This window comes from Streptopelia decaocto, assembly GCF_964273445.1.
Source record: "Streptopelia decaocto genome assembly, chromosome: 1".
NCBI classification, from domain to species: Eukaryota; Metazoa; Chordata; class Aves; order Columbiformes; family Columbidae; genus Streptopelia; species Streptopelia decaocto.
The window spans coordinates 81,223,667-81,236,868 of NC_138663.1; the positions used below are offsets into that span (position 1 = coordinate 81,223,667).

At 40.4% G+C, this 13,202-nt stretch overlaps 1 protein-coding gene across 8 annotated transcripts in view; it reads left to right on the plus strand.

The window, feature by feature from the left end:
- EPS8 (EGFR pathway substrate 8, signaling adaptor) overlaps nt 1-13,202 on the plus strand; it is a 142,348-nt gene that overhangs the window by 83,259 nt on the left and 45,887 nt on the right. Inside the window, exon 1 of one of the 8 annotated variants that reach the window (XM_082076278.1) lies at nt 6,130-6,193. The exons of the other annotated variants lie outside the window; for them this stretch is intronic. Within the exon in view, the coding sequence (XP_081932404.1) occupies nt 6,142-6,193 (52 nt within the window). The 5' untranslated portion in view covers nt 6,130-6,141. Of the gene's footprint in view, nt 1-6,129; nt 6,194-13,202 lie in introns of those variants that run through there. 8 annotated transcript variants of the gene reach the window in all.

Consider the following 13,202-nt stretch of genomic DNA (forward strand, 5'->3'; position numbering starts at 1 on the left):
GAAGGCATTCAGGGGTCTAGCTGTGCTGTAGGTTTCATTCATGACCTGTGTTGCCCCCTGCCTCCTCAACTTTATCCCTTGCTAGCAGAAAATGAATTTACAGTATTCTTAACACATGGATTTCAGGGAGGTTAGATTTGATGTAGCAAGTTTGGAGCCCTATTTGTCCTGCTATTTTCAACAGGCTTTGCAACTGTCAAATGTGATGTTAGTTATAAATGCGTAAACACTGTTGTACGTAGCAACTACAGATGCTCTTTGGCTCAGCAATATATGCTAATCCCTAGCCTGTGGCCAAATCGCTCTGGAGACAGAATGTAGGCATGTTCCTTGCCAGCCAATTTGCACCGTTTCCTGGTTGTCCACCTCCACTGTGAATACATCCTGCTGATAACTGTGCTGGTAATGGAAATACAAGCAGCAATGAGGCTGTGAGATGCTCTGCTGTGCAAATCTGTGCCTATCGTTAAATACTCTTTTGAAAGTTGGTACAACACAGGAGATGGGGAGAATGAAAGTGGCTAGCAGTGAGGTGAAAAAGCTGATGTGGTTTGGTGGCTGAAGACATTGTGCTAGAGTAGTGTGAAGGTCTACTTCTAGAAAAATAAATGAAGACAGAAGTAGAAACCATTTGAAACAGTGGCAATTTAGAAATCATGTTGCATGTGAATCATTCTAAATTTAAATTTATCTTTTGCAGTGGTATGCCACATAAGTCAGTCACTTGATATAATATTAAAGGCAGGAAGTGCAACTGAGCAAATCTCTGAAGTGAGAGTTTTTAAGAGTGGTTTCTGCATCCTGTATGGGTTCATTTGACAAACTGATTGCACATGTTGACAGAAGAAGGAGGTGGTAACACAAACCAATAAGAGACATTGCTAAAAACTCTTAAGATTATTTCTTTATGAGCCATTATGAGAGTGCTTTCATTTTGTATACCATCCTAATAATTTTTCAAGAGTACATGTTTTGAACAGTGTGGCAGTATCAGTGTCTTCACTGTGTCATTTAATCTTTGTGGGCTTTTAAAATGATACCTCTCTGAGCTTTTTCATATCAAACGTGTAATGGAATAGTGTAGTGGTTTAATCCAAGCTAGCAATCATAACCACAATAGCTGCTTGTTCACACCCCGTTACCCCCAAATAGGGGAGAGAATAGAAAGGGAAGGGAGAAACTCGTGGGTTAGGTAAACACAGTTTAATAAAAGAACAAAATAATACTAATATATAAAATGAAAAATAGAATATAAAATAAAAGATACTCAATGCAATTCCTCACAAACTCTGTCTGCACTGAGCAGCCAGTCCCAGGAAAAGAGAGAGAACACCCTGGTCCAGAACAGTTGGTTGCAGGGTAAGACAGAAGAAGGCAGAAAGGCCCAGAGGCCACTGCAGGGTGGCAGAAAACCAAACTAAAAGAACTCCTGAATGGTACTCAACTGAAACGGAGCAAACCCAGCATGGGTTTCCGTCTCTCTAGCTGGAAAACCCAACTCTCTTTAAATAGGAACCATTACACTAATAGGTTGAAATATCCTTATTGATCAGTCTGGATGTCAGTCAAGCTCTGTCCCATCCATGTCCCCCTTCCCAGCTGCCCCACACCTGTGGGCAGAGCTCAGAAAGACTTTGGGTCTCAGACAACAGCTAAGATAACAGTAAGCTCTTACATTCTCTTTGTTCCAACTCAAAGACACTGGAAAGTTACTTGAAGACAAACATTAACTCTGTCCTGGGGTGCTATCTTCTTGTTCTCAAACTAAATCTAAACAATGGCCATGCTAGCTAGAAGAAAAAAAAGTTTCTAAACTGCAGGAAGAAAATAAACTCACTTTCAGTCGAACCAGCACAGGTAGTCATTTGTCAGTAGAAGACGGGGACAAGTGAGTAAATTTGAGTTATATGATGGTATATAGTGCCTTTTACTTCTAAAATACTCAATTGACTTCAGGTACTAATTGAAAATACTTATCCTATAAACTGCTGTGTGGTGGCACCTGTAAAATGAATTGTTGCTCTTGGTTCACTTCCATTGCTGGTAGATATATCACAAAACTGTAGTTGCAGTTGCCAGGAACTGAATGAAGTGGAAGATTCAGTTACCTTGGAGCTCTGTGTAAAGATATATTGGCACAGCTTTTACAGAGGACTTTTCACATTTTACTGCTTCTGCTTTGTTTTGTATGCATAAAGAACTAGGCTGTCAGTACTAACAAATGTATGAACTGGAGAAAATGAGGAAAACATCTAAAACCTTTCTTAAATTCAGAGCAATTATATATATTTAAATTTTAGCAACCTGGTTACCATTCTGCTGCATCCCATGTGTGTCGTGTCTTCCTTTGTGATGTTGGGGATTTTTGAGCATGCTGTCTCGAGTGACATGGGAAGGAATTGAGTGATACTGGAATTGTTAATATGGGTTAAAAATGCTTATTATAAAATACTTTATTTATAATTGGTGGCTTATAATTAATAGCTAACTTAAGCATTTTATTTGAGAATAATGACACTGAAGGCTATAAAGCAGATTGGAGGCGAGTTAGCTTTCTTTTTATATTTTATATTATGTGCATATGTATTAAATATAGATATTTTATTTATGTAAATACATAAAACTAACGTATTTAATGGATTTGCATACAGGATATTGGAAAAATATTATTTTAGTATAAAAGTAAAATGTACCATCTTTTTTGTTTTGATAAAATGTGATGATTCAATGTCAGCAGCAAACTTCATTCACAAACTTCCTTTTCTTTGAAGACTTTTGAATGCCATTTGGACTAAAGCACTTATTCATGGGTATCACAGAATCTCAGAATGTTAGGGATTGGAAGGGATCTCGAAAGATCATCTAGCCCAATCCCCCTGCCGGAGCAGGAATACCTAGATGAGGTTACACAGGAATGTGTCCAGGTAGTTCTTGAATGCCTCCAGAGTAGGAGACTCCACAACCTCCCTGGGCAGCCTGTTCCAGTGTTCTGTCACCCTCACTGAGAAGAAGTTTCTTCTCAAATTTAAGTGGAACCTTTTGTGTTCCAGTTTGTACCCATTACTCCTTGTCTTATCATTGGTTGTCACCGAGAAGAGCCTCGCTCCACCCTCGTAACACTCACCCTTTATATATCTGTAAACATTAATGAGGTCATCCCTCAGTCTCCTCTTCTCCAGGCTCAAGAGACCCAGCTCCCTCAGCCTTTCCTCATAAGGGAGATGCTCCACTCCGTTAATCATCTTTGTGGCCCTGCACTGGACTCTCTCCAGCAGTTCCCTGTCCTTCTGGAACTGAGGGGCCAAGAACTGGACAAAATATTCCAGATGTGGTCTCACCAGGGCAGAGTAGAGGGGAAGGAGAACCTCTCTCGACCTACTGACCACCCCCCTTGTAATACATCCCAGGATGCCATAGGCCTTCCTGGCCACAAGGGCACAGTGCTGGCTCATGGTCATCCTGCTGTCCACTAGAACCCCCAGGTCCCTTTCCCCTACACTGCTCTCTAATAGGTCATTTCCCAACTTATACTGGTACCTGGGGTTGTTCCTGCCCAGATGCAAGACTCTACACTTTCCCTTGTTATATTTCATTAAATTTTTCCCTGCCCAACTCTCCAGCCTGTCCAGGTCTCGCTGGATGGCAGCACAGCCTTCTGGGGTATCAGCCACTCTTCCCAGTTTGGTGTCATCAGCAAACTTGCTGATAGTACACTCTATTCCCTCATCCAAATAATTGATGAATATATTAAATAATATAGGCCCCAGTACTGACCCCTGTGGCACTCCACTAGATACAGGCCTCCAACTAGACTTTGCCCCATTGACCACGACTCTCTGGCTTCTTCCCTTCAGCCAGTTCACAGTCCAGAGCCTTGTTACTCTACCCTGCTCTCAAAATTTATAATTCACATTCATTTTCAATAGCAAAAAATTAAAGAAATGTGCATTCATGTCTCTGAAAGAACATTAAACTTCCATTATCCATGATTTCTGGGAGACATGGCAGTCTACAAAACAAAGTTACTATGATGTGATGCAATACTTCATTTCACATACTGAGAATGAATAGCTCCATAGGAAAGCACTTTTACATCTCTTTAACTATGTCTTCTTGCAATGAATTTTGATTAATATTTCTGTGGTGAGTACAACAATCAAGTCAGAAAAGAAGGTTGTAAGGAAAAGTGTGTAATGTATGTTTAAATATGTCAATGCAGCGGCACTGCAATACATGTGAAGAATCAGGCTGAAAAATGTAAATTGGCATGAAATACTATTTAGAATGTGCAGCAGTCAATTACATTTGCTTCAATATAACTTCTATTTGGCCCATATTTATTTGGCAATCTCTGTGAGTAACTTGCTTGTCACACACAAGTGGTGTCTGGGTTAGAGTCATGAACCTCCGCTGCCAGACCCATTGGGGTGGCTGCTGTGGTAGGTGGTATAACGGGAGCTGGCGGCTTCTGCCACCCGCAGCCTTGCAGTGCAGCCACTCACTTACCTCCCTTTGCTGCATCATTGCTGGCAGTGGTTTATGCCTTTTGTTTTACTTTAGCAAGTCAACAAAGGCAGACTTAAAGACTAGACAAAACCTGACTCTACGCATAAGACGTATAAAGAAAGCAGTGCCATCCGTGGCCTCTAATTGGCTTAATTTATCAGCCAAACAGCAAGCAACATTGTGGGCAACATTTTGCTGTTGGCTTTGGTTTTAGCTTTTAGCTTTTTAATACATACTGGCATGAAACACATCAGAAGACCTTACGGGCTGCCAGACTGGGAATTACTGATCTAATGGTTATAGCAGAGATTTCAGAAACAGGACATCTGGTGCTTCTTCCTACTATTTTCACTGGCTTTCTGTATGACCTTAAGTAGATCATATCCCTCTTCTCTATCTTAATTAACTCACCATCTATATTATAAAGATATTAATTCCTACTCATCTTGGCCTACATACCAATTATTATTATGCTGTGTTTTCATATGAATGTGCATTTTTATAAGTAAGAGATATTTCATAAATAAAATTATTTGAATGCCTTTCTTTTGTTTTGTGCTACATCTCTTCAAATCTGAACATGGTTGATTGTCTCCTATATCTTAAATGATTCTTCTGTCTGACTTAATCAAAGAGTTGTTTCAATGAGGATTAGAACTCCTTAATTTGTCTCTAATATGACCATTTTTAAGATTGGAAAAACTGTTAGTGCCTCTTCCATGCAATCAGACAACCTTTACTGGGAATCAGGAAAGAGTTATTAATTTCTTTTGCTCTTAGTTTCAGAGTTGGTTGCAAACCTCGAAATTTCTTGAGGTTCAGTCTGAATAGTTATATAAAAGCTCAGAAGCAAATCCAAATATCTTGAGGCTGGAAATCTCTACAAGAACATATTTCCCCTTGACTTGGCTAATACAATGAGTTCAGCGAGGCTACACCCTGGGGAGTTTTGACCCACCATGTCGTGTGCATGCTTTAAGTGCTTGCACTCGGCCACGAGGGTGTTCTTAATTACAACAAGTGAAGATGATACTTAGGCTCCTAAGGGACCACTTGATCTTGAACTCAATTCTTTTCAAGCACATTAAAGACTAAAAATTAATAATTAATATTACTATTAATGTGTAGATATGTATGTGCATACATATCCACTTGTATGTCATGAAATTAAATTTATCTGTTGAATGCTGTTGCTAAGGTCATTCATGATTGTTCAGTCCTTCGGTCACCAGGCAGAAGGTTGACTACAGTGCCAGTGGGAAAGGAGGCTAGAGATTGTTTTGGTGTTACAGACAGGTCAGTTAAAAACTAGACTGGAGCCATTGCTATCTCTGATGTGGTTATCTGATAGCAAAAACTTCCTTGCAATTGCATTTTTTCCTGTGTCAAATAATCCCCCGCCCCCTTTTTTTTTTTTCCCCACTCATTTCCTTCCTGAAATGAACTGTTTTCTATTTGCACAATAAATCTCTCACTGAACTGGGAGGGAAGATGCTCTCTACACATTCTTATGGGTTTTATTTCATGATTTAATTTCTGATTTTTCCATCTGAAATGGGTTTTGGCTCATACTGTCATCTGTTGTTCTAGCATTAGCTTTTCCATCTGTCTCCTGCAGCTCTGCTTGGCGGGGAGATGTGCAGCGTCAGTCGGCATCAACAGGCAGTGCTGTGCTGGGGATTTGCCAGTGAGTGACACAGTGTGGAGCAGCCTCATTCTCCAGGAGCAGTGAGCTAGTGGTTTGCTGCAAATTGTTAGATTGTTATACGGTACAGAATTGAAAGATGTTACTAAAATTGGCTTCACACTGGATAAGAAAAGACTAGGTGTTATATTCATTGTGTTTATAATCTTGTGGCTGTGATTAGGTGCTAGCAGTGAAATTACATGTGTATTTTTTGCATTGCTCAAATCCCTCATTCATAGCAAGAACTACAGTGTAGTACATTTAAGGAAAACACAAGCAGATCACAAACTAGGTTAAAAGAAGTCATCTGTGTAACATGCTTGAGTTAGCTGATACTTGAATGAATTAATCTGACACTTGACTTCTCAACAATACATTTTCTCTGGTAGCTAGTTCCATGTAGCCATCAGGGAAAAACTTACGGCACAAATCTCTGAAAGTGATAGTGTTTGCTTCTCTCTTAATGAGATTCGTTTTGAACTCAAGTTTTGACTTTTCTACCCAGATGTGTAGGTCACATCTCCTGCACTTTGCTCTTAGTCTCAAGGGGAGGTTTTCCAGCTGCTGCAATACATTCTTAAAGGGGTGTCAGCAATGAGTCCAACGCAAACCAGAAATATAGAGTAGTAAACTAAGTGTTGGGCTTTTCTGCTTGATGTTGTATGGCAATAATACTGTCCCTCCAGGATTCTTAGGACAGCTTGTGAGGGAGAATCTTAATCCATCTCCATATGGATTGCCATCAGATCTCAGAGCTTTTGTCTCTTCGTACACACAAACTCCAGTTTGGCTATGGAAGGGGAAGGTGGGATCCACCATTGTCCTTCATTGCACTATCATAACCATAGTACTGATAACATTACATCTGCCCTATGCAATTATTTGTAAGATAGCAGTGGAAGTCTAGGTGTTTGTATTCTTCATTTCTCTTTAGACTTTTAGGAACTAAAAATTTGTTATCCCTAAAGGTGTCATAGAATGCTAGGGATTGGAAGGGACCTCGAAAGATCATCTAGTCCATCGTAACCCTAATGAGCACCACCTGTGCTTCAGGTCATCTCTTAACACACAGACTGAGATCTTTTGCATTTGGTAAGAACTTTCCCTACCTAGATAAAGACCTAGATTTCTCCTGCTGTGATACATTTCTCTCTGTGGTCTTCTGGACAATGGCACAGAGCCAAGCCACAGTAGAGTTTATTCAGCAGCTGTCTAGTTTGCCATAGAGCTGCACCCTCCTCCAGTTGGAAAATGGGGGCTAGAGGGCTCTAAATTTAGCTAAACCAGGTGCTGTTTATGGCTCTGCCTCGAGGGACCTTGGGCCACATGGGTGTTCTTGTCTGAAACTTTGGAATAGTTACCTTTCCTAAATATGAAATGGTCCTTCACAGAAATAACTGGGGAGAACACAAGAGTTCTTAGCATAGGGATGGCAATCTCAACTCCTGTTTATCTGTGTTGTGTACTGTCTAGTGCATTCTTTGCTTGGCGAGAAGTCTTTATCTGGGTGGATGTTTGTACTCCTTTGAAAGGTTTAGTAGCTAGTAGATCTTAGGGTCACAACCTATGAGTGAAATGCTGTGCTGCTTTTAAGCTTATTGCCCTTGCCTTGTGAGATATATTATTTTGCTCGAATTCCTCTGGGTTGTGTTTGCTATAGATTGTGATTAAGAATTTAACTCATGTCTTCTGCCGTGTTCCATTTTTTGTAAATTATTTTTTTCCTTTATCAGAGAGAAAATGGTTTAGGTGAATTGTGTGCAGCATATCGGCAGAGTTTTAATTATCTGCAATATTAAGGCTGCACTGTATCTTACATGTTGGATGTAAAAGCTGCAGTAAGTAAACAGAAAAAAATGATAGTTTTATTCATCCTTTTGATAGCTTTATGCATCCTATCTGGAAGTCTCTGTTGCAGAAATTCACTTTAGCTTCAATGAGTCTCTTCATGCATGAAGGGACCTGTAAGAGCCTGAGATTGATTGAGTGGATTAGGAATGAAATGAAGTATACAAAACATTATTTTTTTTTCTGTGTTGAGAGTTGACCCCAGCCAGCAACTAAGGATCTGCCCAGTTGCTGTCTCATTCCCCCTGTCTGCAGCAGGATAGGGGAGAGAATTGGAAGAGCAAAAGCAGGAAAAAAACCCAATGGGTCAAGATAAAGTCAGCTTAACATATGAAGGAGAGAGAAGGGTAGAAAAAAACCTAAAAAAACCCCTGAGTAACACAAAGGCAGTCACTCACCACCACCCACAGACTAATGCCCAGACAGTCTCTGAGCAAGGGCCACTTTAGAAAGCCTACCCACCAGTTTTATTGCTGAGCATGACATTATACAGTATATCATATCCCTTTGGTCATTGTGGGTTGGCTCTCCCACCTGTGTCTCCTCCCAATGTCTTGTGTACCCCCAGCCTGCTCACTGAGAAATAGGGAAGGTCTTGATGCTATTCAGCAATAGCTAAAACATACCTATGTTATCAACATTTTTTTTGGTCACAAATCCAAAACACAGCACCATACAGGCTGCTGTGAAGAAAATTAACTCCGTCCCAGGCAAACCCAGTATGTTCAGCAAGTCAGCAAATTCTGTTACTTGTTTTCAATAGTAGTGTATGAATTATTGCATTTGAAGATCATGCAGTAAGTCAAGAGGCATTTTTAAGGTTTCTGTAAAAGCAGTCAGTTTGATATTGAATAATAATCAGCCACTTTGACACATGGGAGAGTTGAGGAGATGGAAGCTACATTTCCAGAAGAATGGCAATGGGCAACTGTGTTGGAAAAGAAGGAATGTAAGAAGCTGTTTATGACCGAGAGACTGTGAGAATCATGTGCTGAGATATATCTGGCTTGGAAGTGGAAACGTGGAAGTGTAGGAAGAAGCAGCAAACTTGTATGTCGTCTGGGTAGAGAAGGATGCAGAACAGGTTTGCAGTCTTATATCAATGTTATGGAAGTTCATGGCAGTGGAGTAGATCAGCAGGGCTTGTGTCCTCCTTCCTGAGGGTAAGACGAGAACTTGTGGAGATTTGTAGGTAGAATCTGGGACATGATCGAGGCACTAGGAGAATGCAGAGGCTGAGATTTAGTTTTGAACTACTGGCAAAGACCATGGGAAAGGGGATGTGTTCTAGATGTTAGTCTATTTTTACCTTTTTTTTTCTTTATCCTTTTTTTTTTTTCTTTTTCCCTTTGTGTTATGTTCATATTACCATGGCGGGGATTTTATTCTTCCTTCCATGCAATTTATGCCAGGCAGCCAAGAAAACCCTTACTCAGGGAGCTTGAGTTGTTATAGCAGCTGGGATGACGCTGTGTGGGAAAGGGGACCCACTTTCTTAACTACTGAATTGTGAGGGGGTTGAAAAACAAAAGTTGAGGAAATACCCTTCCAGAAGCAATAGAATAATTTTGCCTGATGGTAGGGTACTTACTAGAAGATGTATTTTGAAGGGTGAATAATTTCAGAATGTAGCAGTTACCTATAGTATCTACCTCCAGCTCCTCTGTAGCAGTGTTGACAACATTCACAGCTGCTGTAGGCTACTTCTTAGCTCATCCAAAACCACATTAAAAGTTGCAACACTGAGCGGTAATTAAGAGTCTATGAGGTACCCTCTTTTTTGTTTGTTTGTTTGGTCTGTAACTGCAACAAGACCTGGCAGTCCCACCAATTTTGATTTGTATTAATTACTGTAGAGTTTAGATTGCAACACTTTCTTGTACTCCTGGAAAAGGGAGTCTCCAAGTCTGCATAAGTGACATACGTTACATGGTGGATTTGGTAGAGGGTCCTATAGGATAACAAAAAAACAGTGGTTGATGCCCCATGCCTGTCAGTGTTTAGGAGGCATCTGGACAACACTCTCAGTAACATGCTTTTACTTTTGGTCAGTGCTGAAGTGGTCAGGCAATTGGAATACCGGGTAGCTGTAGATCCCTTCCAACTGATGTTTGCTGGAAGGACTACTCAGCCAGCCATCCACAGTCCAGGAGGTTCCTCCAGTGCATTGACAATAACATCCTGATGCAAATGGTGGATGAGCCAGCTAGAAGAGAAGAGCTGCTGGATCTCATTCTCACTAACAAGGAGGGTCTGGTTGAAGTGGTAAATATTGAGGGCTGCATTGGCTGCAGCAACCATGAGATGGTAGATGTAACAAGGGCAAGTGTAGAGTCTTCCATCTGGGCAGGAGCAGCCTCAGGTACCAGTATAAGTTGGGGAATGACCCATGCTCTAATAAGAGAGCAGTGTAGGGGAAAGGGACCTGGGGGTCCTGGTGGACAGCAAGGTGACCATGAGCCAGCACTGTGCCCGTGTGGCCAAGAAGGCCAATGGCATCCTGGGGTGTATGAGAAGGGTTATGGTTAGTAGGTTGAGAGAGCTTCTCCTTCCCCTCTACTCTGCTCTGGTGATACCGCATCTGGAATATTGTGTCCAGTTCTGGGCCCCTCAGTTCAAGAAGGACAGGGAACTGCTGGGGAGAGTCCAGTGCAGAGCCATGAAGCTGGTTAAGGGAGTGGAGCATCTCCCTTTGACGAAAGGCTGTGGGAGCTGGGTCTCTTGAGCTTGGAGGAAACTGAGGGGTGACCTCATTGATGTTTATAAGTATGTAAAGGGTGAGTGTCACAAGGATGGAGCCAGGCACTTCTCGGTGACAACCAATGATAGGACAAGGGGCAGTGGTACAAACTGGAACACAGGAGGTTCCACTTAAATATGAGAAGAAACTTCTTCTCAGTGAGGGTGACAAAACACTGGAACAGGCTGCCCGGGGAGGTTGTGGAGTCTCCTTCTCTGGAGACATTCAAAACCCGTCTGGACGCATTCCTGTGTAACCCTATCCAGGTATTCCTGCTCCAGTGGGTGGATTAGACTAGATGATCTTTTGTGGTCCTTTCCAATCACTAACGTTCTGTGACTCTATGTTTTTCTATTCTAAATGATATCTTGGATCTTTACCATGTTCTAATGATCATTCTACCTGCATTAAAAAGTAAATAGGTAAATAGAAATTGTTGCTGAACTCACTATGTACTGTCAGTTGTTGTGGTGACCATACTTTTTGTTTATTAACACAGACATGGATTGACTTTTGCTAATTGGAAATTCTGTTGAAGTTCTTATTACTGTCCTGTTGTAATTAAGAATGTGGAACTTGAGGGGCCTTCCTTGATTCTCAAGTGTAGGCAACCACAGTTTTTCTTATAGCTCAGAAAGCTCTATCTCTTATATAAACACTATTGTTCTCACCATGACATAGTGTGTTGAAAACCTTGCCCTCTTGTCTATTGTGAGTGTTGTGCTGCTCTGTGGAAGAGGATGTGTTAATCAGTGCTATCAATGGCTTTGGATATCCTGTCTTAACACAGGATAAAATTTCTGTGAAGCAGAGCAAGGACTCTCTTGCAAAAGTTACTAGCTGCTTTTTAATTCCTCTAGAACCTTAACATATACCAAGATTTCTTTGTCTGTTTAAAACAACTCTTGTTTGTGGGATTTATAAACCTTACAGTGAATATAAAATTTCTTATCCTGGTTTAATTTGATATTGTTAAAAAGAGTACTTCTGTTCACCTAAAAAAAAAATAACAGTCAAATATGACTATGGTTAATTGTGCATTGTTAATTGAAATAAGTTACTTCTTTTTCAAACATATATTCTTTCTTACTGGACAGCATTTAACTATCATTTACAGTCCATAACAGAAGACTGTTAACTGATCCCCTTGGATATGCAAATAATTCTATGGAATTAAACTAGATACTGCTTTTCAATTCCCTTGTTTTGTTAGGAACAGATGGACTTTACTTCTTCAGATCATCATCCAAACAAAAAAAGAAAGGTAGCAAATCAGAGAGTACTGCTTTACTGAATGTTTTGTTGGATGTGCATGTGTGTGTATCTATTGTGATTAAAGAAGAGATCAACCAAAAAATCCCCTTTTAACATGGTGCAAAAGCAGCAATAGTAGTTACAGTTGGAATCAATGGAAATCCTCTGCCCTGGGATTTCAGAAGAATGGATAATTAAATTAAGACATCTATTTTAAAATAGTCACACAGTTAAAAATTCTGATGATCCATGGGGTTCTTCAGTTTGACCGATTGCACTGCACACTTCTCTTGCAAAACTAAGTAGCTGCTGTACAGTAGCAGGATGGCTCTGTTGCATGAGCAGGGTTTGTCATTATGGGAGGGGGGCTACAAGCCAGTGACAGATTTCAGAAATGTTATTTTCTTTTATGAAAGTCACTGAGAACTGGGGAGATAGATGGCTGTGACTATAAAAAGGTGACAAATACTTCTAGAGGCGACATCTGAAAATGAAGGCACTCCCTTTATCTGTCAGCACCCAAAAATCCTGTCTGAAGGAACCCTAGTCACAGAAGAGCCTTTTACAGTATTCCTTTTATGGTGTCCTCACTGCAGATTTCTCTATGATGCAGTTCATGTGCTTGGTAGTAGTCAAGATTTTTTTATTTCGCAAAAAATAACTTATCTTTCCTGTCAACAGAATCACACTCTTTTATTTTCTCCTCAAGTACTCAGAGTGTGCTAAAATTGATGGATTTTGTATGCAGATCAGGTACTTCCCTTCTGAATAAAATCAGGTTCTTAGGGACATGGTTTAGTGTTAGAGTTAGGTTATGGTTGGACTCAATCATCTTGAGGGTCTCTTCCAACCAGAATGATTCTATGATTCTTTGAAACTGCCTGTTTTACTTCAAGATCAGAAATCTATTTATTTAATGTAATGGAGAGAAAATAATTTCCTTCTTGTAGAATTTCGCTGGACATCTCTTGGCCAAGTCTCCTAGGCACTTCTTTCCCTAGGCAAAGCTCCTGGTTTTCCAGATCAGGCAGTTTAAGTGGTTATGGCAAAAGCAAATGAACAGAAAACAGAAAAACACTTCAGATGCTGCATTCAAGTCTTTCCAACCAAAGTTGAAGTTTTCTTCAGTATTCATCTGAATTCTTTATTTTGTGATGTGATTGTGTG